This window comes from Equus asinus, chromosome 7, assembly GCF_041296235.1.
Source record: "Equus asinus isolate D_3611 breed Donkey chromosome 7, EquAss-T2T_v2, whole genome shotgun sequence".
Taxonomy (NCBI): Eukaryota; Metazoa; Chordata; class Mammalia; order Perissodactyla; family Equidae; genus Equus; species Equus asinus.
This window is the reverse complement of record NC_091796.1, coordinates 22800829-22827699: the sequence shown is the minus strand read 5'-3', so window position 1 is coordinate 22827699 and position 26871 is coordinate 22800829. Positions and strand designations below refer to the sequence as shown.

General features: G+C 35.4%; 1 protein-coding gene and 1 non-coding gene across 3 annotated transcripts in view; one reads left to right on the top strand and one right to left on the bottom strand.

The window, feature by feature from the left end:
• DCC (DCC netrin 1 receptor) overlaps positions 1–26871 on the top strand; it is a 1085205-nt gene that overhangs the window by 889634 nt on the left and 168700 nt on the right. For both annotated transcript variants that reach the window (XM_070513040.1, XM_070513039.1), the window contains exon 14: positions 11647–11757. In XM_070513040.1, coding sequence (XP_070369141.1) covers positions 11647–11757 — 111 coding nt within the window. The remainder of the gene's footprint in view (positions 1–11646; positions 11758–26871) is intronic.
• LOC123287518 (U6 spliceosomal RNA) lies at positions 2393–2499 on the bottom strand. The gene has a single exon (XR_006530841.1). It is a non-coding gene; the product is annotated as a U6 spliceosomal RNA (small nuclear RNA).

Sequence of the window (26871 nt, the reverse complement as noted above, 5' to 3'; positions counted from 1 at the left end):
TGAGGATGGGGTTGGAAAATGGGGAGAAGGGTAGTGTGAGAATAAACGAGAGATTATTTTACTTTCCCTAAACAAAAGTAAATTCACTTTTGTAGCCATATTGGATGAACTCCAATGGTAGGTCAAGCTTCCCTGTGGAAACTGGATCCAGTTTCAATGCAGTATTTAGAGAATATGGTTTTTATTTTATAAAATGAATAGTCATGTATTTCCTTTGACTATTGGAACCCTTAAGATATGCCACTCCAGGTTCCTAGAAAACAGAGACTAAGGCAGGCTTTCAAGGTAATGCCTTTGGGAGTACAAGCCCAGGAAACCAAGAGTGAGAGAACTAAGGAAGTGAGGCAAGGAAGATGAGAAACCAATCATGGTGGCATACTATTAATCTGGCCACAAGTTTAGAACAAACACAAAGCTTGCTTGGCCTCATGGGATATCTCTGGAGAGGCCACATGAACTATTACGTCTCACAGTCGATGGCTGGGTAAGAAGCGTGAGCAGTTTCTCTCTTGTCTATCATTGGTCAAAGTCCACCCACAGGTTGTTAAGTGTTCCGTACTTCCAAACAACCCCCTGGGAAGCCAGAGCCTCTGTTGAGTGTGCGAATATGGAGTTCTCTCCTTGTCAAGTGGCACCTTACATGGCGGCGGCTTGCTCCAGGGTAACAGCAGTACTCAGGGCTTTTTAGCCCTAAGAGCGTGAACTATTGCCAGAGACTTAGGAAGCAAACCATATAGCAGTGGCTCATGGCAAGGTTTGGTGGATGAAGTTGAGCAAATCTGGAGTGGTGGATAAACTGGGTCCAGGACAATATACAAACTGAAACTGATAATTTACTACTAATGGATAAAGTAAGTTATCATTGCAAATGAGAAAAAAAAGAAAGTAAGCCCTTATCAAATTCCTTTCTCTATAGAAAGTACTCAGTAAATTCATTTGAAATCATAGCATGCACACACACTTTAAGCTACAGGTTTCCCCCGCTATCTGAAAGTAGAGCATTCCTGTGAGAACTTTGGTAAGCTGAGATGGTGTAAAGTGAAGAAGCAATACCATTAGTTTATATGGGAAAAATTTTCAAATATTCCCAGACCCCCAAAATAGCTTACCAAATCATACCAAATAACACATATAACATAAAGTGACAGTAACATATAGTAAAAGCAGGAATGATATGATAAATACACAGGCTGTAGAAAGTAGAAATAATGTATGCACTGTGTAGTTTTACTTACCAGAATTGGGAAGACAGTGAGCACACTGGAAGGTGAGAGGTGGTGGTGGTGATGGTGTGTTAACCTGAGTCATCAGAGGTTGGGATGGTGGAAGGTACAGGAGTAGGGTGTAGGAGAGAGAGGAAAAAGGCCATCTAATAGCATCTCATCATCATCTGAATCCATCAGGACAGGCAGGTCACGAATGTCTAGACCTTCTGGGTCTGCCTGCCTCCATGTCAAAGGTTGAGGTTTGTCATCTGCTGTGGCTCATGTGGCTGATGTGGCAGTCTTGAATATGACAGTATACTTGACTGCTTGGCCTGCATAAGGACTCGCTGCATAATAAATGCTGAACGCTATTATTACTTTTCACCTTTTTTCATAAAAGAGAAAATCCTCTTTGGATTTCTTTCAGTTAGCAAAAACAGGTGGTGCTAATGTAGATCTTTCATAAAAGTGAAGGAGTAGAAAGAGAAATTTTGGATACTGGGGGAAACCCATACTTATTCAGCCCACACTCAGACTTGATCAAAACCTGTTTTCCCTCATGTTTTTTGCCTTTTATGCTGATAAAATTTTAGCATAATGGTGAGCGTGCTTCTAAGATAGATCACCAAAAATCACATAACTTGTTTTATGTCTGGACAAAATCTCCTAGGTGGGTATTGTTGAATCTAAGCAGAAGTCATGGCACTCTACCATACTGTTTAAAAAGCTTAAGTAAAGCCAAGATCTTATGTCCTTTTCCCTGATGAAATGATGAGAAGAAAGTAAAAATAATTGAAGATGAAATGAGGTGTATGTGCTTAAAGGGACACTTAGCAAAACACGTAGTTTCCTTTGAAAGAATTCACCAAAAGTGAAACATCTTGCTGAAAATTTTTCAAAAATTTAATATTAGATTAGAAGAAGAGACGCTAAGGATAATTTAATCCAAGCCTTTTTTTCCGCAGTTTATTGAGATACATATGACATACATCACTGTATTAGTTTCAGGTGTACAATACAATGGTTTGACTTACATTTAGTGTGAAGTGATTGCCGCAATAAGTTTAGTTAGCATCCATCATCTCATATAGATACAATAAAAAGAAAAAGAGAGAAAAGAAAAAAAATTTTCCATGTGATGACAACTCTTAGGATCTAGTCTCTTAACAACTTTCACATATATCATACAAAATATGGGACACTTCACGAATTTGCCAGTCATCCTTGTGCAGGGACCATGATCATCTTCTCTGTATCATTCTAAGTTCAGCATATGTGCTGATGATGCGAGCACAAAGACTTATTTTTTAATAGATAGAAGCATTTGAAGCTCTAAAACTTTATTTTCATTGCTTTTCCTTCTCAAATGAAGATTAAGAATATAAAATAAACTTATTTTTATAAAATAATTAATTAACAGATGAGCATTCTAATAGAAAAACTAACAATTGGATACTCAATTTACAGAACTATAAATGGCCAATAGCATAATGAAACGTTCACTCTCAACAGTAGAGAAATGCAAATTAAAACAAAAATGGGTTAGCATTTTCCTCTGATCAAAGTAATAAAGATAAAAATGAATGATGATATTCTGTTTTGGAAAGCCTGTGAGAGAGAGACAAGCTCTCGCATACCACTTGGGGCACAGAAAATTTCTAGACCCTTCCTGGAAAGAAGTGTAGAGATATATGTTATCTACAGATGTTTATATACGTGTGTGTGTGTGTTTGTCTGTGTATGTATCTTCATATATGTATGATGATTTTCTACCCCTGGGAGTTTATTCCAATTCTACAGCCATATTTTTTCAAAGTTTTTGACTATAAGCATGTTCATTGCACTGTTACTTTAATAGCAAGTATTAAGAAAAAAGACGCTAAGAATCCAAATATAGAAATTTCAGACAAAATCATATCATAGAATACTGCACATCTATTGAAAATGATGTAATATAAAAATATTAAATCACATGTTAAATATTTAAAACACTGTTAAGTGAATAACTCAGTTTTATACCAGTATTAGTGCATGCATTCATATTCATAAACCAACAAAATTTGAATAGGGAAATATTTATGGTAATATATACACCAAAATATTAATAGTGATTTTTGCTTATGTTAGTAACAACGATAAAATACTTATTTTTAATTGTATATGTAAACTGAAAACAAAAAGACTCTAATGTCATATTATGACTTTTGCTTACCAAAATTAAAGATTTCTTACCACTAAAGCTAACTCTATGCCCACTGAACAGCTAAGAAAAGAGTGATCTGGAAAATAAATGAAGAATAGTAGCCACATGACCAAAAGAACTTGGTAGTGTGAATTGTTTAATACTTACGAGTTTTTTTGGCAAGTGGAATTTAACACATTTAGCTCAGTATCATCAAACCAAGATTCTGACTCCCTGAATATATACAGACTTTTAGGATTTTCTCTCTGCAGAAGGTAAAATCATTTTTAAAAAATAGCCCAAAGTCTGAAATAAAGTTGTCTACAGGATTGGCTCCTTCTGGAGGCTTTGAGAGAATCCATCTGTGTCTCTCTCCTAAACTCTGATGGCTGCAAGCAATCCTTGATGTTCCTTGGCTTGTAGATGTATCTCTCCTATCTGTGTCTCACCTTCCTCTCTGTCTCTCTGTGTCCTCTCCTCTTCTCATAAGGACACTAGTCATTGGATATGGACCCCACCCTAAATCCAGGATGACTTCATTTCAAGATTCTGAACTAGTTATATCTGTAAAGACTCTATTTCCAAATAAGGTCACATTCTGAAGTTCTACTTATACACGAATTTTAGGGACACACCATTCAGCTCACTACAGACTCCTTTTATTTTTCCTCTCAAGGACAATCATTTTTAATTGTACTCTCTAATAAACTTTATTTATTCAAAAATAAATAATTCAGTCCTATATTGTTATTCATCTAAAATATGCATGGCAATTAGAGCTTCTAATCAGCGTGGGATAACCCATCACCACTCTAGTTTAATATCATCAGAGCAAAAGAAAAGAAATAGGATGAATTAATTAGCTTCTTACTGGAAAAGTTCACAAATGCCCATTCCCATCTTTATAGATTTGTGGGAATCTGGACTCCAAATTTGAAGCCTTCATTCATACTGTTGCTTCTTCATTTCAATACTTATAAAATGAATTTGGGAAAGCAAACATAATCTGAGCAGTTATATTTGTAGCTGTGTTTGATAGTTTTTGAAAAAAGTCACAGACTTCATTTTTAATTTGAAATGAAGAAATAAAAACAGCCAGGGAATAACCTTATACCCTTAAAACATTAAAAACAAGTTTTGCAGAGCTTCTGGCTTCCTCTCCCCTGCTCTGTGACCTGGTTTTAGTAACTCCTGTTGTGTGTCTAGATATTGTGGGAATGTCTCCAATGCTACAAAGCATCAAGGACCCAGGAAGTACTACACACTGGTAGATTAGCTGTGGTTTTGACTTGTCCCCAGTATATATTTAGTAACTTATGCACTTTCTAGTATGCAGAAATAATTGATTTTGCTTATGGATCTGCAGCACTTTAAAATGTATAGGATATGGCCCCATATTTTCAGTACTTGTATGATATGTGGATATATTGATTTGGCTGTTAGGAAATGGGAAATGACAGAATGCTTCATTTGGATGATATAAATATTCAGATGTAGAGACTCAAACCTCTTTCCTTTATAATCCTCTGTCAGACAGGTGTTTTTTGTTGTGTGTGTTTTTTACTAGGATAATGAGACATCTGCAATAACAAAGTAATTCAGAGTTACAATAAGGATTTTAAATGACTCCTATCAGTTTCATTGTGGGGACCCATGTCAACTAAGTTTTCCAGTGCTATTATTAATGTCTGAGTGCTCTTCAGAGGAGGTTGTTTGCAATTGAATTTAAGAGTTTTCTTGTGTTTCATGGCCAATGTAGAATAGACATAATGATAAACATACATTGGTATTTTACGGACTGAAAAATTCAGACAATAGCATAGAATTTTATAACAAAGTTAACATTAGAGGAACAAAGGGAAATTACATTGCTGAATAATGCACCATCTCTTATCATAAGTTCCAAGAAATTAGAAATAGAGGAATTATAGAGCTTGAAGGCACTTAGTAGTGGGGGTAGAAACAGGCAGAACACAATATGCTTTTAACAATAAAATATTTTTCCTGCTAAGAAAAGCATTGCTACCTACATCATAGTTCCTTTAGAATAAAATTATACTTAGAAACAGTAAGCAAACACACATGCACACTCACAAACGCACATTGAGATTGAACTATAGGTTCCTGACCAATGGAATAGGAAGCCCACCATTCATACCATCCAGAGCCCTTGTTTTACAAAAGAGGTAACAGATCTGATGAGCGGCACTGCTAAGATCTGCCATTACTTAAGGGGATGATCCTGACTAGACTGCAAGCATTTCAACTCCTAGTTATATGCTCCTCGTACTACGCAATGTTGTCATCTTCAGCTCACTTTATTGTGAATGACTCTGGCTATTATGTGAATCTATAAAAGATCATTGATAGTAAAAATAATTTAACAACTTACAGCAATAATAACACCGATATCAACTTTAATAATAACCACTTGCTGAAAGCAGTATGAAGTTTCATCAAAAAATTAAAAATAGAACTGCCACATGATCTAGCTGTCCCACTCCTGGGTACGTATCCAAAAGAATTGAAATCAGGTTCTGGAAAAGATATCTACATTTCCATGTTCATTGAAGCATTATTGACAACAGGCAAGACAGAGACACAACTCAAATATCCATTGACAGACAAATGGCTAAAGAAAATGTGGTATATACATACAATGGAATATTATTCAGCCTTAAAAAAGAAGCAAATCCGGCCATTTGTGACAACTTAGATGGACGTGGAAGAGATTATGCTAAGTGAAATAAGTCAGTCACAGATGGGCAAATACTGCATGATTCCACTTATAGGAGGTGGCTAAAATAGTCAAACACACAGAGGCAGAGAGTAGAACAGTAATTCCCAGGGGAGATGGGGAAAGGGAAACGAGGATGTGTCTAATGGATATAAAGTGGCAGTTATACAAAACGAGTAAGTTCTAGAGATGTGCTGTACAACATAGTACCTATAGTTAACAATACGGTACTATGCACTTAAAAATCATTAAGAAGGTAGGCCTCATGCTAAGTGTTTTTGCCGTAAAAAAAAGCAAGAACACACGAAATTTTGGGGAAGTGATGGATATGTTTATTACCTTGATTGTGGGGATGGTATCATGGATGTATGCATATATTCAAACTCATCAAAATCTATGTGCAATTTTTGGCATGTTAAGTAGACCTCAATAAAGCTTTAAAAATCTCCATGATAAAAAATAGCTTTATGTACTTTTTCAAATTTAATCTTTGTAACATTTTTAATGTACATATCCGCATTTTATTGATGAGAAAACTTAGGCAAAGAAAGAGAGCCAGCAAATTTTTCAAAGTCACATATCTAATAAGTGGTGGAGTAAAACTTCAAATCTAATTCTGCCCAAATTGAAAACCTATATCCTTAACTCAAACTGTCAGTAACGTGTTGCTGACCATGAGTAATGAATGTTTGGTTGTGTGAGTATATAAAGCGACAGTGGAATAATGCAGGGACAGAAAGAGGTGTCTATTGGATAATTAAAATTGAAGATTATGTTTGCAAATTTGGAGCTGCATAGCTCTAGAAGTGATTAAATTAAAAGTTTCCTACCAATTTATTTTTAAAGTGCTATTTAATATTTCCACTAGCCCAACTCAGGAAAGACATTTCCGATAACAACTTTTAGAAATACACACACAAAAAAGCTTTTGATTACAGACAAGCTTCTCTCTACCACCTCCAATGAATGAATGAATGAATGAATGAATACTGTGTTGAAAGATCTTTAGGTAACAGCTATCCATGTTGGGGCTCAAAATATTGCTTGTTCCTGGTGATTATTGGTATAACTCTTGAAGATACTTCCTCTTTCTAACAGGGAAACATTTTTTCCAAGTAAGAAAACAACTTAACTGTACTTTATCCTGAATTTGAAGTTTTATTAATCTCTTAAGTTGATCCACTGTCGAAGCAATAGAATCATTAACTCAGGGCCGGCTCCGTGGCCGAGTGGTTAAGTTCGTGCGCTCCGCTGCTGTGGCCCAGGGTTCAGATCCTGGACATGGATATGGCACTGCTTGTCAGGCCACGTTGAGATGCCGTCCCACATCCCACAACTAGAAAGACCTGCAACTAAGATATACAACTGTGTACGGGGGGGTTTGGGGAGATAAGGCAGAGAAAAAAAAAAAAAGATTGGCAATAGTTGTTAGCCCAGGTGCCAATCCTTAAAAAAAAAAAAAAAAGGAAGATTGGCAACATTTGTTAGCCCAGGCGCTAACAATCTAAAAGAAAGAATCATTAACTCTTTCCTGCCTGCCTGACCATTACTCAGCTCTGGATGTAATCATTATAGATGAAAATTCCTTGCATATTTACACAATGCTTTACATTTGCTGCTGATGTCCCTCTTAGGTCCCAGCTTAGGCCAAGTGGGTCTCTGAAGAGTGGTGTGTGAGACCCCAGCAGAAGATTGGACAGAGCCCAGAGTCTTCACCCAAGAGCAGTCCTGGTTGTGATGAAGGCACTACACGGAACCTTTGCTTACTCTCTCTGAGCCTTATTATCCTTATCTCTGCAGTGGGAGTAATGATGTATTCTGGGTCAAAATCATGGCGTATTTGCAAATCAAGTCAGAAAATAATCTGCAAATGTTAGTTAGCTTTACATTTATTAATTGCTTAATTTTATAAACTATTGTAAAAGCAGCTTGTCATTTGATTCTCAAAAGACTATTATAAGACAGGAAAGCAGATATTATTTCCTAGTTACTTTATAGGGGAAATTAAGATTAAAAGAGCTTTCAAGAGATCTAAAACTTGCCCAGCCAAGTACCCGTCACGGCAAAGCAGCAGGAACATTTGCAACCCAGAATTCTGAAGGTGATGTCCTGAAAGCCTCTCGGAGAAGGGAAATGTCTGCTTCTGCCCATCATTACATCCTATACTTATCTAGATGTAGAAGAAACTCACAGATTTCATTCTGTTGATAATGGTTTGGTACAGAAGGCAGTGAATTTAGAATCAGAAGACTTGGGTAAAGATATTTTGAAAGAGGAATTTGATCTTTTTTAATCCCACTGTGTAAAACTGGAGTTTATCTGCAGGTATTGCTATGGTAAAACAGATTCAGTGCAATCTGAGGAAGAAATTTCTAACAAACAAATGCCTGGGGTAGGTTCCCTCCTTTGGTGATTTTCTCATACCAAAGCTATTCCTGATTTATTTAAGGACCACTTTGTTAGAGGTACATCTAAATAGCATTAAATAAGCCATTTAACTAGACATTAAGACCTCTTTTAATATTGGAATTTTATGTATATATTTTAATATGTTTTATTATTTAATCTCGAATTTCCAGGTGTTTTTAGAGAGAGAGATTTTTGCAGCTATGTTCTAGAAGAAAATGCATAATAAATTTTTAACCTAAAATATAATATTTCAAAGAAATTTGGCAGGATTATCAGAGTGACCTAGGCACTAGTCTATACAGCGTGTTAAACCTTCACTATAGGTGTCATAGAGAGGATGAGATGGACAGTCTCCTACTGCACGTGCTTGGAAGGGACATTCTCATCAGTACTTGGGCCGGCCAGGTGAGATCCCGCTGGGGAAACACTTAATGGATGGTCTCTAAACTGCCGTCTCATGTTCACTTCAAGTCGTTAGTAGGCTTTTGTTTAATCAAAACTGAATTAATGATTCTGACAGATCCTGAACGCAAAATATATAAATCAAAGTTTGGCAAAATTATAAGGAGAAATTTGCATATCTACTTTATAGTGAGATGTTTTAACTAACTTCTACTAAAAATTGATGGATTCTGCACATGAACGCTTCTTGATTTAAAGTCAAATGAATGGAACAGAATACACAGGGCATTCAAAAAGATTTATATATCAAAATATTGGATGTGGTAAGATGGTATGTCAGTTAGGTTTCAAGCAGAGAAACAGAACCATAGGAGATATATTGTAAGGAATTGGCTTAAGTGATTGTGATGGCTGGCTAGGCAATTCCAGAATCTACCAGTCAGGCCATGAGGAAAGGCAGACTGGAACTCTCAAGCTGAAGCTACTCTCTAAAAGTAAAATTTCTCCTTCAGGGAAGTCTCAGCTTTACTCTTAAGGCCTTTCACCTGATTGAACATGGCCCACCCAAATTATCTAGGGTAATATCCTTTTACGTAAAATAAAATTATTATGGACTTTAGTCACATCTACACGATACCCTTACAACAACACCTAGCCAAGCTGACACATAAAACTGACCATCACAGATGGTATTTCGAATCAGTTGTTGGAGATGATATTGACATCATTGCCTACCCATTTCAAGGAAAAATGAAGCTAAATTTCTACTTAATACAAAAGAGTATATTCTTGATTGTCTAAAACTATTTCAGAGAAGACCACTCTGAAAGTCATGAGCTGCAATGCTTAGGTAAGCATTTCTTCCCAAGGTTCTCTCCCTATTAGTTTTTTAATTTCCCAGAAGAGCTCTATAATCCCTCTCCCTGAGTAATCAACAGCAGTGCCTATGAAAGGGTACAAATGTTAACAAATATCAGATTAATGCTGTGTTAACTAAGGGACAAATCAAGTGGGCACAAGCCTACTTGAGGCATGACAAATGCCTTGTGTTCAAAAGTCTCTGTTCGTTGCCTTGCTGATGATGTTGAACATTGCAGTTTACCCTGTTTCCTTTGTGTTAGGCACTGCTTTAGCGGATCTTTCAACAGGCATTGTGTGTGTGTGCCTTCCGTGTGTCAGGCACTGGAGTGGGCTCTATGGATATGCAATTAAAACATCAATAATAACAAAAACAACAACAGCACCAACATCATTCTCAGTCCATTTCTTTACGGAGCTTCCAGTCTGTTTTATAAAATTAAAAGCTTAGCGGCCGGCTCCGTGGCTGAGTGGTTAAGTTTGTGCGCGCTCCGCTGCGGCGGCCCAGGGTTCGGATCCTGGGCGCTGACATGGCACTGCTTGTCAGGCCACGTTAAGGTGGCGTCCCACGTCCCACAACTAGAAGGACCTGCAACTAAGATATACAACTATTTACAGGAGGGGTTTGGGGAGATAAAGCAGAAAAAAAAAAAAGAAGATTAAAATTAAAAGCTTAAGAGAACAATGCTTGTGTTATAGATAACTTTGTGTGGGTGAGTTTATCAAATTGTCTTCTCTAATAGCACCACTTATTGAAGGCCACTGCCCCTTGACATTAACAAGTGCATTCTAACCATCACTTAAAACAATGTCTCCTATTAATAGTAAGTTAGGATTCCCCTTAAGTACCAAAATTTACTCATCTTCCTATGCAAAAATCTATAAATACGGAACTTTTTACATGATATAAGCATCATTTCTCTAATAGTTTGTTTTCTTTATGAATTTTCCTTAGCACCAAATGTGTGTGCTGTTTCAGATCCATGGAAAAAACAATGAGAGATTATATGTTTATCTTTATCAAGGTTGTTCAACGCTTTGAGGTTTAAGAGCTTGTCAATTTAAGCCAAGTTCTCAACGTCTCAAATAAGTCATATGGTCTTTTGACAAGTATCATTTGTTTTACAATAATTTGTCATGTTTATGAGCTACTTTGAGATTTAGCTAAAAGGAAAATTCTTTACATAAAAAATTTGCCCATATCACACTAATGATCAACTGACACTCTCTTGTCTACCTGTCCTCTTTGTGCTCTCTAAAATACACCCTGATGACATCACTGTGTCCAATGTGATATGCCCAAATTATCACAGGGGTGGACTTTCTTCATGCTCTACTATGGAAGCTGATGTAAAATAAAGCATGCTTCGTGACGGTTTTGAGAAACAAAAGCCCTTGTATTTTGTGCTGAAGTGCAGTGGCTTTGGATTCTTCTTTCTTGGCCCAAAAAAACATAATCACTGACCTTGAGTGAATGATGGAGACATAAGTTTTTAGCATGACTGTTCCTGATTTATAGGCAAGCCTCTTCTGGACTGTGAGGAAAAATGATCCTTGCTATTTTTGGTTATTTCTTCATCGTTCATATTTTATATTCTGCGTCTTCCCTGAGGCTTTTTTCAGGGATACATTTTTATAAACTGGAAAAAATAAATGAGAATACGTGAAAAATAATTTGATTTCTCACTGTAATATTCCTGCCCTTTTGGCCAAAACAACAATAATTACCACAACAATCACAAACAATGTAAAGCATGTCTACTATTGTTAAAATTTTACTAAAAGTTTTGAAACCCAACTAGATATACTTGTTATTCAATAACTTTTTTTCCCTGTGGAAAATTCTTTCATAGGACTGGAGAAAGGAAGTCAATACAGTTTCCAAGTGTCAGCCATGACAGTCAATGGCACTGGACCACCTTCCAACTGGTACACAGCGGAGACCCCAGAGAATGATCTAGATGGTAAGACTTTTCCCCAATCACTATCACTCTGATTTCTATCTTCGTAGTTACTTCAGCTTTAAAAGGCCCCTTAAAAAAGGTTGATGGGGACCGGCCCCATGGCCGAATAGTTAAGTTTGCATGCTCTGCTTCATTGGCAGCCCAGGGTTTTACTGGTTCAGCTCCTGGGTGCAGACATGGCACCACTCATCAAGCCATGCTGAGGCAGTGTCCCACATAGCACAGCCAGAGGTGCTCACAACTAGAATACACAACTGTGTACTGGGGGCTTTGGGGAGAGGAAGAAGAAAAAAAAGAAAAAGAGAAGAAGATTGGCAACAGTTGTTAGCTCAGGTGCCAATCTTTTTAAAAAGAAAAGTTGACAAACTCCAACATTGGGGATATTTATTCCTCCTGTATCTTTAGATACAAAACAAAGCAAAACAAAAAACCATTAATGAATATAGAGTCTTCAACAATGCCATATGAATATAAATTAATTATGCATTCATTATGATCCTCATAATGTTACTTTTTTTCAAGATAATTTGAATTGATTTTTTTCTATTCATTGTATTTTGAATAATTGACCTTTTTGTACATTTTCTTCACAGGAACTGCTACAATTTCTGATAATAGTCATGAAATATAATTACATAGCTTCTCTTGCCCTTTTATGATTCTTTTAAAAAACAGCAATACGTATTTTAGACTTGCTTATAATATGGTCATTAATAATTGACACTTCATTTCTTTTAAAGAAAAAACAATCTGTCTTATGTGCTTAAGTCATAGTTATGTGAGACATTTGTGGATGAGATTTTGAGATTCACATGAAAGCTACATATCAATAGATTAAATATAAGCAAAATCTTCAAAATTAGCAGATGAGAAACAGTTCTTGAAATAAAAACATCATGACTAAATAAGAAAATAAAATTCAAGAGAAATTGGTAATGGAAGCAACAGAAAAAAAGTCTAAATAGTAAAACAGAAATAACCTTATAGAATTAGAGTTACAGATGAAAGAGGTAAAACTTCAGAGATACATGAAAAAAAGTAAGTTATAATCAGTAAACTTAAAGCTAGGTGATCAAAACTGGGATCAAGAGAAAATGTCAAGAAGAGCATGTGTATTGAAAATGTGTTGGCACAGGATGACTGCCTTAATAACAGACAATGAAACTCCCTTATTCCTTAACTGATAGAGCTGAGAGTATTCAAGTTACTGCAAGGTAAAAATTCTATATCCTTTCCTTTCCTTCTCCTTTTTCTCTCTTCCTCCTTCCTTCGTCATTTTTTTCTTTCCTAGTTCTTCTCCCATCACTCTTTCTCAAGCCTGTCTTCCCTACCTCTTCCTAGAACTCCTCCTTCTCCTTTTCCTCCTCCTTGATATTTCCCTTCTTCCCTTTCTAAATAACTCATCATCATTCATGATCCTAAGATAGTCACAGATTCAGATTTACAAAATAGTTACAGTGGCGGTAAAACAATCAACAAGTGCTATTTCCACAATAATGATAATTACTGCCATGTGACAGCACATTAATTCAAAGAATATTGACAGGAAACTTACTAACAGCCTCAGATACTGTGCTTAGCTCTGAGGATATAATAATAAATAGGAAAGACTTAATCCTTTCCTTGTGGAGCTTACAGCATAGCAAAAAAAGACAGACATTCTAGATGAAGTCATAGGAAACTGCCATTTTGATAGTTCAAACCTGATTGAATATTGGCAATATCCTATAGTTCAACATGGGATAGATGGATAGACAGATAGATGGACGAACAGACATGTAGAAGACTTGCATTTAAACGGAGACTTGAAGGATGAATAGGAATTAGCTATGCAAAAGCATACATTAGAAATTGAGGGAGGAGCAGTGGAGGACAAGCTAAATGCAGGTTTTAAGTCAAGACAGACCATGGCACTAGGAGGGACCTGAAAAGAAGACCATCAAGAGTGAAACACAGAGACAGCATTGAGGAGATTTATAAGATGGACAGGTTCTAAATCTGCCAGACCAAATTAAAGATCTTCAACTTTGTCCTAAGAATGTCATTAAAGCAATAACTTGCTTTATACTAAGCAAATCATTAAGGGATTTTTAAAAATAGTGACTATTATATTTGCATTTTGAAGAGATTACTCTGGCTGAAGCATAAAAAATATGTTAGAAATAGGCACACATGGACCAAACCAGGTAGGACAAACCTGAGGTAATATTAGATTTTATGGAAAAGTATCTTGAGGCTTAGAAAATGTTATTTAACTTGTCTTAGGTTATATAAACTGAGAAGTTGCGGAGCTACACAAAGTCACACTTTACACTGCTTGTCTCCCTCACTAATAGGTTAAGGAACATTAATTCAAGTGTTTATTTATTCAGCATGTATTTCTTCTTGAAGATCTTTATATGCAGGGCATTATTTTAGGTCCTAGGGGTAAAGCAATAAAATCACTCCTCTCAAGGAATATAAATTTTATTGAGCTAGAGATAGTGATAAATGCTCTGAAGAAAAATAAAGCATGGTAGAAAGAATAGCAAATGGTTAGGGAGTAGGGGGTTTTATATAGGGGGTTGAGGAGATCTCTCTGGTTATGTAAAATATGAGCACAGACCTTCAGGAAGTGAAGGAGGCAGCCATGTGAATAGGTCAGACAAGAGCCCTTCGGACAGAAGGAGCAGCAAGAGCAGACATCCTGAGACTGGCGTCCAGTTGGTGGCTGAAGTATGGCCAAGAGGCCAGGACAGCTGCACCTAAAGTCATGAGGATGTAATCTGTCTTATATAAAGAATAAAAGGGTGGTTAAGATAAGCTATACACACAAATGCTTTACTTTTCCATTTTACTTCAGAAATAACTTTTAAAGTTTATATACTTGTACTTTATCCTCTCATCTACCTTATGGGGTATATATTATTACCTTTATTTTAAAGAATAGTAACAATCTAAGAAAATTTAACTAACTTCATCAGTCACTCAGCTAGTAACTGCGGAGCTGAAACTCAAGATCAGGTTTCATGAGTCAATGTCCAGTGGAGGTTATCCGAGAAAAGTCCTCTAGAACTGACCCAGTGACAATAAAAGACGGTGATTCAAGGCAAAAGATTCTAAGAAATGAGGTCATATCATTTACCCAGACCTAAGGGACTATATCTCTTACTGGAAGGAGTGAAAATAAATGGAGCAGAGGTGCTGAAGTTTCCATAAAATATCCAGGATGAATGGGGCTCTCCACTTGACTTATGGGCCTTTTCTCCTCACTGAATGACTCACAATCTAAGTGGAACCAAAATTTAAAATCACAGCTGCTTGGGTGGTACAAAACTTCCATTTAACTGCATGCTTTTCATATCCATGAGATGTAAATATAATCCAATTCATACATCCATTTTAATCAGGAATCTCTACGCCATGCTCTTGCACAGAGTCTTAAAAAAATGCTGCTTAATTGCGTTTGTTTGAACTTTCCCATGCTCTTGGCTTAATAATGTCCCTCTTCTGCATGCAGCATTACTCCTTACTTTTTCTTTATTGGGTGCAGTTAGTATGAAATGTAATTAGGAACCTGTAGTGTGCCAAGTCATGGGGAGTGCAAACATGAAAGAGAGAGGAACAGTTCTCTTAAGGGATAATGTACAGTACAGATAATGACTGTACTGATTGGAAAGACTAGATGAAAAGAAATAGTACTTGAACTAGAAACTTCAGAGAAAGGGGGTTAACTAGAATTGTAGGGAAGGGTGTGTGGAACAGTATAGTAGACATTCTTCAAAAAGAATGCCTTTAGGAAAATTATTTCTGCACCGTTAGTTCAAAATGTGTCCTCACTTAGTCAAATGTTACTCCTCTACCAGTAGATTATCTTAACACATTTCAAATATTGCGTCTATTCTCACTCTTCCATTTCTTCATTTGGATTATAATGTCTTAGGCAGTTTGTGTCCTTGAATATAATGTACACATTAGCAATCTGAAAAAAAGAATGTAATAGAAGAAAGCCGCTGGAGTTGATACTCTTGTACATAATGCTGTTATGGATTATGATTTGAGGTTGTTCAACTTTAAAACATAATGGAAATTAATAGCCATTTCAAGGCATTTAACCATATGAGTGTGGGACAGATATGTTTCACTTGCTTTCTAAAGCAGTGTTTTACTGGCTCTAAGAAATTAATAAGACCAAATATATTTGGTCCTAAGGACTTTTGAATCTGTTGGCCTATGATCTCTTTGCACTGAGATATACCCTGAAATAGATTTCAATTCCCCTTCCTTCCTCCTGTTTTTTTTTTTCCTTTTGACTGCATCATTCAAATATTAATAAGTGTAACCCCTTGGGGCCTGGCCCCTTTATGTAGTGGTTAACTTCAGCACATTCTGCTTTGGCAGCCCAGGTTCATGGGTTCAGATCCCAGACATGGACCTACACCACTCATCAGCCATGCTGTGGCACAACCCACATACAAAACAGAGGAAGATTGGCACAGATGTTAGCTCAGGGCAAATCTCCCTCAAGCAAAAAAGAAAAAAGAAAGTTACCCTTGATAGGAATTAATATTTGAATGAATGGACAAGCTCAGAAGTGGTCATGAGTAGGATCCAAAGAATACTCACGGTGATGATTATCTTTATTTCCAAATATACATATATTTAAACTAAGGAGATCTTCTTTAAATGTTCATCTCATTTTGACTTATTCACGTAAAGTTTTAAATCATATAATAAGTTATAAATGACTGCTGCCAAAGCTTTCATGGCTAATGTTGGAAAGCTTTGAGTCCTAAATATCCTAAAGTCAGAAGTTTCCATATAGAATTGCTTTGATTTCCCTTGATTATGGATAAGGAGGAAGCAATCATGTTGAAAACCATGTGAAATGAGAGGCATTCTTTGCTGGAGCCAAAGAAATCTGCTTTGGCTGTGTTAGCTCACCCTAGGTGCACTGCATTGCGTAACTTTTTCCCTTTGCTTTCAAATCTCCTGGTAAACTGCAAGGGAGTCATCTACTCATTATGGTGGTAACTGTGAGCTTTGCAAGTCAGCTAAACAGAAGCAGTGGTTCTGTGCCATAGCTGAAGGCAATGAAAGCAATCCCCTCTCCTTCTGTGACTTCTGTAGTTCCTCTTAGCTTCTCTGTTTGGCTTAAGCAATGTGAACACCAACAGTGACTTGGAGAAATAGTCCAATTCCCTATGCATTGCCCTTTTGATTAGGATGTTTTGTTAAAGTAATTATAGAGCCAAATCCCATTGTTTGTTCAGGGTTTCTGGAAAGCATGTTTGCTGTTACTAACAGCTGGGAAGTTTTTAAATATTTATTTTGTGCCTCAAAATTTCAGCTTAAAAGAAAAAAACAAGATCATTATAATTCCCCAAAGTTCTTATGTAAATGTCTCGCACAAGGATATGAGAGAATTTCTGATGAAGTTCAGCAAGGTGTCCTCCAGGAAACGGAGCTTGGTGATCTGTTTGTACTGCCTTTTTTTTTTTTTACATTTTGAAGTGAACAGGTAGAAATTGCTACATAAAATCAATAATGATGCAAGTTAAAATGAAATCTCTACCCCCAAAATGGAAGAGTTTGGCTAGCAAAAATGAGCAATGCAGAGACTCCTGAAAATGCAACAATAACATTGCAAAAACTGGGAACCTGGGAGCAGGTTCTAATTTCCTGCCCCCAGGACACAGATAATTAGCCCTATTAGCCTGATCGGGTAATGGCAAAATGGGATTACTCCAAATTCATTTAATTTGAGAAGTGAACCACGACATAACTCCTGTGTTGTGTAACCTGCATAATATATGATATCTGCTGAGAACATGACTTTGAGAAGGAACACATTAAAGCTTATTTTCAGAATAATGAAAGATGATGAGACCACCCAGAAAGAAGGAACAGTGCCTATTAAAATTGTCATATTGGTTCAAGAACTAGAATCTGAAAAGTGGAAAACCTCTGGGCAGAAGAATTAGAAATGAGAAAAATAAGTTTTTGACTAATTGGGAGAAATTGAAGAACAGAAAGAGGAAAAGAAGGAAAGAATGAAGGAAGGAAGGAGGGTAAAATGTATATATGAGTTATGATAGGCTAAACAACGGCCCCCCCAAAATGTCCATGCCCTAATCCCCGGAAGCTTTGAATACGCCACTTCACGTGGCAAAAGAGACTTTGCAGATGTGAGTAAGTTAAGGATTGTGAGATAAGGGATTATCCTGGATTATCCACGTGGGCCCAATACTTTGACAAGTTAGAAGAAGGAGGAAGGGAGATCAGACTGGCAGGAGATGTGACAACAGAAGCAGAGGTTAGAGTGATATGGGGCCATGAACCAAGGAAGGTGGGCAATCTCTAGAAGTTGGAAAAGACAAGAAAACACATAGTTGCTGGAGCCTCAGGAAAGAAGCTGGCCCTGCTAACACCTGGGTTTTAGCTCTCTGAGGCTGATATTTGCTTTCTGACCTTCAGAAATGTAACATCATAAACTCGTGTTGTTTTAAGTCACTATAACTTTCTATAATAAATGAGAGGCTCAAAAATCTGGAATTCCGTAGAGTCTGAACATTTAATGAAAGTTTGAGTAAGAATCAGAGATAAACAGTATGTTCTACGATGATAGACTTACTTAGTAGTTATCTAAATAACTAACCTAAAGCCCCAAATTTTCTATCATTTGATGGAAGATAAACATCACGTCCAATTGCATATTTAGCTAAGATGCATTTTTTAAAAAATATTTTGAAACATGTATTTTAAACGATTGGAGAAATAAAAATAAATAAAACTTTACATAGCAAAGTACATAAAATAAAATAATTAGGAAGGAAAAATGAAAAATGCTTGTAGATGAAACAAATTCTCATAATGAGCAAAACTGAATTTAATTTCTCTTTTTAAAAGAGACTTTCAGATCATATTATAAACAAAATTAAGCTGTATACTTCTTGTTTTTTCAAGGAAGATTAGTCCTGAGCTAACATCTGTTGCCAATCCTCCTGTTTTTGCTGAGGAAGACTGGCCCTGAGCTAACATCCATGCCCATCTTCCTCTACTTTATATGTGGGATGCCTACCACAGCATGGCGTGCCAAGTGATGTGTAGGTCCGCATCGGGGATCTGAACCAGCAATCCCTGGGCTGCTGCAGTGGAACGGATGAACTTAACTGCTGTGCCACCAGGCTGGCCCCTAAACTATATACATTTAAGACAAAGAAAAAGATATTAAACAAATAAAAATGGGGCAACAAATTATTAGGCTAACAAATTGACTGGATTCCAGAGGGATGATGATATTACACACAAACACGCATACATATACAAATGAAATGGATGAATAATTTTATATTGATGACCACAAATAAAGACATAAGTTATGAAACTTCAAATCCCAAACATACAACACTTAACAATCAAAGTATATAAACAAGATGTTTTCAAAACAATTCAAAAAGTCAAGCCAGATTTGAGAAAGTCTCTTTCAATGCTTAGAACAAAATAAAAATGGCTATCATCAGAAAGACAAGTGTGGTCAATAACAAATGTTGGCGAGGATGTTGAGAAAAGGGAAGCCTTGTGCAATGTCGGTGGGACTGTAAATTGGTGCAGCCACTATGGAAAATAGAACTACCATATGATCCAGCAATTCCACTTTTGGGTATTTCCCCAAAGAAAACAAAAACACTAATCCAAAAAGATATATGCACGCCTATGTTCATTGTAGCATTATTTACAATAGTCAAAATATGGAAGCAACCTAAGTATCTATCAAGAGACGAATGGATAAAGAAGATGTGGAATATATACATATGTGTATATAATATATATAATATACAATATACACTAATTTGTATATTCATATACACACACATATTATATATATACAAATTAGTATATATATATTTGGTATATATATATATATATATATATACATGCACACACACACAATAGAATATTACTCAGCCTTAAAAAGAATGAAATCTTGCCATTTGCAACAACATGGATGGACCTAGAGGGTAGTATGCTAAGTGAAATAAGTAAGACAGAGAAAGACAAACACTGTATGATTTCACTTAAATGTGGAATCTAAAAAACAAAACAGATGAATAAACAAAACAAACCAGAGACTAGACTCATGGATACAGTGAAAAAACTGATCATTACCAGAGGCAATGGTGGGAGGCCTGGGCAAAGTAGGTGAAGGGTATTATGAGGTACAAATTTCCAGTTATAAAATAAATAATTAATGAAATGTAATATACAGCATAGGGAATATAGCCAATAATCTGGTAATCACTTTATAAGATGACAGACAGTTACTAGGCTTATCATTGCGATCGTTTCGTAATGTATACAAATGTTGAATCACTATGTTGTACAACTAAAAGTAACATAATATTGTATGTCAACTATACTTCAGTAAAGAAATTGAATAGGAGAAAATTACAGTCATTGAAATTAAAAGTCACTGGATGTATTAAAAAATACATTAAATGTAGCTGAAGACAAAATTAATACATGCTGGTGGGGGAAAAATGAGAGAATTTAAAAGACACAAAACATGGAATGAGATAATTAACATATATCAATTATAATTCCAAAAGAAAGTAGAATGGAGGAGAAATAATTTTTGAAGAGAGAAGTGAGATTTTTCAGAATTGGTGAAATGCATGGATTATCAGATTCAAGAATAATGCTTTACCTTTGATATATTGTACAATACCAAAGATAAAGCTAAAAAGAAGAGCTTAAAATGCCCCAGAGAACAGGTTACTTGTTGAAGAAGTAAAATTAAATTGATAGAGACTTTCCAATAGTAACAATTAAACCAGAAAACAATAAAATATTTTCAGAGTGCTGATAAAAAATTACTATCACCCTAGAACTGTGTATCCAACTAAATAATTAGTCAAGAAAAGGAGAGACATGAACACCTTCCACATAAAGAAAAACAGAGTTTACTAACACCATCATTTTGTACAGGATGTACTTTCTAAAAAAAGATAGAGAGAAAGAAAATTACCAGAAGGACTATTAGAGAAAATGATAAACAAAATAAGGTAGCATATGAACAAATGGGTATATCTGAACAAATTGTGATTATATAAAATAAAAATTATAATATTTTGGAAATTTTAAAAGGTTGACAATTATGAGGTGATAAAGAAGGAGGAGATCATGGAGATTAAAAAGTTTTGAGATGTTTTTTGTGCTGTTCTTGTGAAAAGTAAGTATATAATTAAGTTTAGACTGCAAGTTATATATGTCAAAATTGAAAATATGACAAACAGAAGGATATGGACTGTATAATTTCTTATCTAGTAGAGGAGAAAGCCTGTCTAAGCAAAAGCATAAAAGAAGAAAAATAATAATTTGTTGTGGACAAAAAGAAAATTAAAAGTGCATAATAAAATACTACAAATAAATCCTGATATAGCAATAACAATAAATATAAATGGGTTAAACTCACCAGTTAAAGGATAGCTTGTTAAATAAGGTTTTAAAAACATCAAGATGTGTGATACTTACAAGTGGCTGAGACTTTAACACTTCTCTCTCAGAATTGGAAAAAAAAAGTTAGGAATATAGAAGATTCACCTGACATAGTTGAAATATGCATGCAATTAGAGAATCATATTTTTTTCCTAAGCATTCAAAGAATACTTAGTACTTGGCTCTAAAGAATTGGACATTAAAGTCCTTGGATCATAGTAAACACATTCATCGATCACAATATAATTAAGATAAGATGATACCCTGAATGTTTGGAAATGTAAAAGCATACTTCCAAATAACTCATTGGTCCAAAAGAAATTACATTACATCTAGAATAACTTGTAGCACCTGATATCTAAGCAATCTGGCTTATTTGTATACCTGTTAGATTAAAAATATTAGGCAAAGTTTTATAAAATGGATTTTTAAATTTTTAAAAATATAGAAATTATTTTCTTTTGGCTATTATTTTGATAAAATACTTGGTGAAAGCCAACAACATACTGTTAAAACACATTCAAGTAAATGATGCTGATTTGAGGATACAGAGTAGGGTTTACACCAGTGAGCTAATAAATGTGGCCCTCTGGTGATATAAAGATGTTAGAACAGGATTGTAGGCACTGAAGAATGTAGGTGGCATGTCATGAAAAAGGATTTCTTTCGCATGGGTTTTTGATAAGAGCCATCCATGACATTCTGTGTTGCTAATTGACAAATAGGCTTCTGGAATGAGATGAATTGGTGGTAGAGCAGCCAATCCAACATAAAATTGAAGACTCCAGTTCCCTATTCTCGTGCAAGTAGAATTTGTCTTATGTATAAGGAATGTTGCAGGCAAAGCCAAAACTGACTTTTGAAAGCAATTTGAAATCTACTTTAGTTCTTGGGCAAGTGGTTGTTCAAAATCTCAGAGCTCCACTGTACAAAGGATGATGCAAATTATCTAGACTTGGATGTTAAAAGAAGTTCAAGTCCTTTCCTTGGTCATAGGAAAATTTTTAATGTGCTCATGAAATGCTGGATCCTTTTTTGACTTGCTTGACTTTTCTAAGTATAATGTAGTGGATGAAGTCTTGGGCTCTAAAGTCTTAATCACTAGCTTTGAATCCTGCTTCACCCACTGTATAATCTTGACCAAGTAACTTAACTTCCATAAGACTTGAGTTTCCTCATCTATAAATAGAGTATAACAACAGTATCCATATCAATGGATCTTTGTGAAAATTAACTATGAAAATAGCTAAAGTGCTCAACAGTGTGTCTGATATGTAACACTCAACAAATGCTTATTGTTGTTGCTGGTTTTGATAAATTAGATATCAGACTTTAACAGTAATATGAAATGCTAATACCATTGGTCTTATGAAGCTGCTTCTTGTTCATGATGGTAAAACCTTGTTGTTTGCATTAAGGGAATAGATGTATTCCCTTCTAATACAAAAGCAGGGCATACAACATTCAGTACATCTTAAAAGACTGCCATCTAATTAATGTATAATTTAAAGGAGTGCTGTCATGTATCATGTAACTATATCAATAGATGAAAGAGGACATTTTGTAAAATTAAATAGTCATTACCAATTTTTTAAAACTCATTTAATATGGGAATATAAGGAAGCTTTCAAAATGTTATTGTTTTTGTAAGAAACTAAAAGCAAACGTTATGCTAAATGGTAAAATACTAAACACGTGTCTTTAAGAACTAAACAAACCGAGGAAGCTTCCCACTATTTCTGTTATTCCACAGAGTATAGAGGTTTTGATAAGGAAAATAAAAAGCCTAATATTTTATTAAATAAGGAAAAAAATGTTATTTTCACAAATGGTGGATTGCATATTTGGAAATTTCAAGAAACTACACTTAAAACCCATTAGAGATATGAAGAAAATTAAGTAAGGTTGTAGGTTTATATATATGTATATATATAGACATACACACAAAAAAACAGCTTTTTCTTTTACTAGCAATAATTAATTTAAACTGAAAAGAAAAGAAATGCCTTCATACAGCAACTTAAAATGTAATATCTGGGACTAAATTTAACAAGCTGTAAACAAATGTATATGAAGAAAATAACATTTTATTAAAAGATATAAAATAAGACATGAATAAATAGAAAGATATATATGTTTCTTGATGCAAAACCTTACCACTATACAAATGTTAGTTCTTCCCAAGTTAATGCTTGATTTAACATAATTCCAATCAGAATGAACTTCATATGGGAGAATAAATGTAAAAGAATTCTGAGAAATTTTGAAAAAGTAGAACGAACTAACATTTACTATAAAGCCTGATTTAAAATCAATGTAGTACTGTTTGGCATAAAAATAGATAAGTAGGTCAGTGTAACAGAACGTAGAGGACTGAAATATTTCTTGTTACATTTGAGAAATAAATAAAAAATAAATTTGGATTTCAGCTGCAGATTATTCAACAAATGGTGTTGAGACCATTACCAGTACTTTTGGTAGAATTTGAAGTTTTTTTTTTTCTCTTACATCAAACTAGTTGATAGTGGTTGATTCTCGTGATGGAACTGAAGGCAAAAGAGGGCAAAGTTATCATTTCTTATGTAATTCAAAAATAGAAAGATCACGGGTGGTTTTAAAGACTTTGTTGTTTTTTCTTTTGGTATTTTCAAGTATAACAAAGATGAAGGGCTCAAACACACATCCTTGAACACAATTGGCAGTTGTAAGCTGATTTCCCAAGGTATCATTCTTATTATAGCTGCTTGTGTTCTCCCTCCCATGTTCTTCACATTGGGACTAATACCAGTATCCACAAAGCCAGCAGCCTCCCTGCCATCCTCGAACTCCTCCATTTTCATTCCCGCTAATATTCATTCAATCACCAGGACCTGTAATTCCTACTTCCCTAACAGATTTGGACTCCATCCTCTCCTCTCTACTCCCACCACCATACTTTACTTCAGGCTCTCATCATTTGTTGCTTGAAAATAGCCTCCCACCTGGTCTCCTGACACCAGTTTGCTCCCTGTCCTCTAACTCCATGGTGTTGCCACAGTGATTTTTCAAAACCAGATCTGATGATGTTATTTTCCTATTCAAATTCTTAGGATTTGTGATTGTGTTGTGATCCTGTCCTCAGCCTCAAATCTGACATTCCATCACCTCTCTGCATATCTACACATCCTTCCAGATACACTTCATCATATCTCATGCATTTGCACTTAGTGTTACTTCTGCCAGAGTGTCTTTTCACATGACTTCACACCTAATTGTCCTTTGAAACTCGCTGGATATTTTATTAAGAAAGCTTTCTCTTTTCTGGGTTTCATTCAGATGGCTTTCCTCTAAACCCTCTATCTTTGGGCATACTATCTTAACATGCATCCCTCTCTTCTCAGTAGACCAGAAGCAAAGATCATGCTTTATTTGACTTGAATTTCTCCATGCTTTACACAGTGCCTGTTACATGGCAGATGTTCAATTAATACTCAATAGATAGATGAATATATAAGTATTCATAGCCAGGGATTAGCTATGTTAAACTCATACAATTTAGTGTGATTCTTCACTAATGCCCATTCTTGCAGTCAAAAAAATTACAGGTAAATGAGAGCTAGAAACATCCTTTGCTCTCTTTGGCATATTTTCCCTTAAATGTGGGACTGCATCACCATTTCATCATGTGGGATATTAAAATGAAAACCCAAGTTTTCTAGAGAGCAGCTTGGCATAAGATTTTAGAGATATTCTGCTTTATTTAGAGCATGCAAATAGATCTTGAGTTTTGAGTGAGTATGATTTTAATCCAGTTAGAGTTGAATGAGCTTGAAGAATTAATGGAAGTACATCATTTGGCAAGAACTATGACCCTCCTCTCCAAACCCTATTCAGAATAGGATTTATCATTTGAATGGCAAAAATCTGGAGATTATTCAGTATGAGGTAGCTGATAAAATGCATCATGACTCATGTTACAAGTGTATCATATACAAGACTCATGAGGTTTTATGATCTTTGAATTTGGTGTCCCTAAACTCTAAATTGAGAGAACAAATCTTCCAGATATTGAAAGACACATCAAGAATATCACCTCTAATTGTGAAGCTTAGGTTTTCCCACTCAAGAAGTCAAGAGTTTGTAAATAAAATTGAACTTCATTGTGGTTTTCTTCTTGTGTTCTATTTGACAGGCCAGTCTCCTCCCTAGACAGGTATTTCAACTTTCTGGTGGTACATATCAAATCAGGGTTCAAGAGATGGAGCCCATGCTTGTCCAACATTGGACCAAAAAAGGACTAGTTTCATCCCATCAATAACCTGGAGTTGGGATTCTGCAGTTTCTCTAAGCAAGAGAGAACTAGGGAAGGAAAGAATCTTGATGGTTGTGTTAAGATTAAACTTGGAGCATGGCATTGAGTGTCCTTTCCTTGAGAAATATCTTACTTTTTTCCCTTCTTTTTCCTATTAACATCAATGTGAACAACAATCAGCATGTAAATGTGCAGAGGATATAGGAGCTGGAACCCAGTCAATTATCTCATCAGGAAGACATCAAACTATTTACTGGGCCTATGTAGACAACTTCATTGCAATAGTCTACCTTTATTTGTCACTAGGAGTAAGACTGTCGATATCAGGAATTAAAGGACATAGACAAATACTACTCACCAAACAAATCTACCAGTTTAATTGACTTAGATTCAGGAGACACATTTTTCAGACTTAGAGTTTACTGTTGTGATATTGAAGGGATGAATCAGTCAAAATTCCCTTTTTAGAGCACTGACTGCCTTCTCCCCTACTCCCCTTTTACTTCTCCATCCTTTTCCTTTCCTTTTTTTTTTTTCCTGAGTTTGGTCTACCTTTTTTTTCTCTTTAAATTTTTTCTGACTTTATCAAGATACAACTGACATACAGTAGTATGTAAGTTTAAGGTGTACAATGTCTACAACGTGATGATTACCACAATAAGGTTAGTTAGCACATCCATCATCTCACATAATTATCTTTTTGTATGTGTGGGTAAGAACATTTAACATCTGCTCTCTTAGCAGCTTTCAAATATGTAATACTATTAAGTATTGTTAAGCACAGTCACTATGCTGTACATTAGATCCCCAGAACTTATTCATCCTGTAACTGGAAGCTTGTACTCTTTGACCAACATCTCCCATTTCCCCTACCACTCAGCCCCTGGCAACCACGATTCTACTCTCTGTTTTTATCTACATCCATTCATTTTCAGGAACAGTGATAGAGTAAAATTAATACTAGACAAACAAAAGTAGCTAAAAATAAAGTAAAATAGTGGAATACTAAGATATTTGACCTAAAACAATTAAGATTGAGGGAAAATGTATGTTAAAAGTAAACAAAAATGTGAAATACAGTTAAAATTATAAATCTTAACTTTGAAAAGAAAAAATTGAGATAAATAATATATATTTTGTACAATAGCTAAGAGCACACACTATGTGTGAAATGTTAAATGATAAAACACTTATTAAAGTGCCAAGTAGGATATTTATGCGTAATAGGTCTCTAAAATTTTAGTCATTATTATTATTAGGAACAGGAACAAAAACCTAGATGCTTTTGAAAAAGTTCAATGCTGAAAATGAATAAGCGAGATTAGTCAGAAGAGCTTATATTCGTA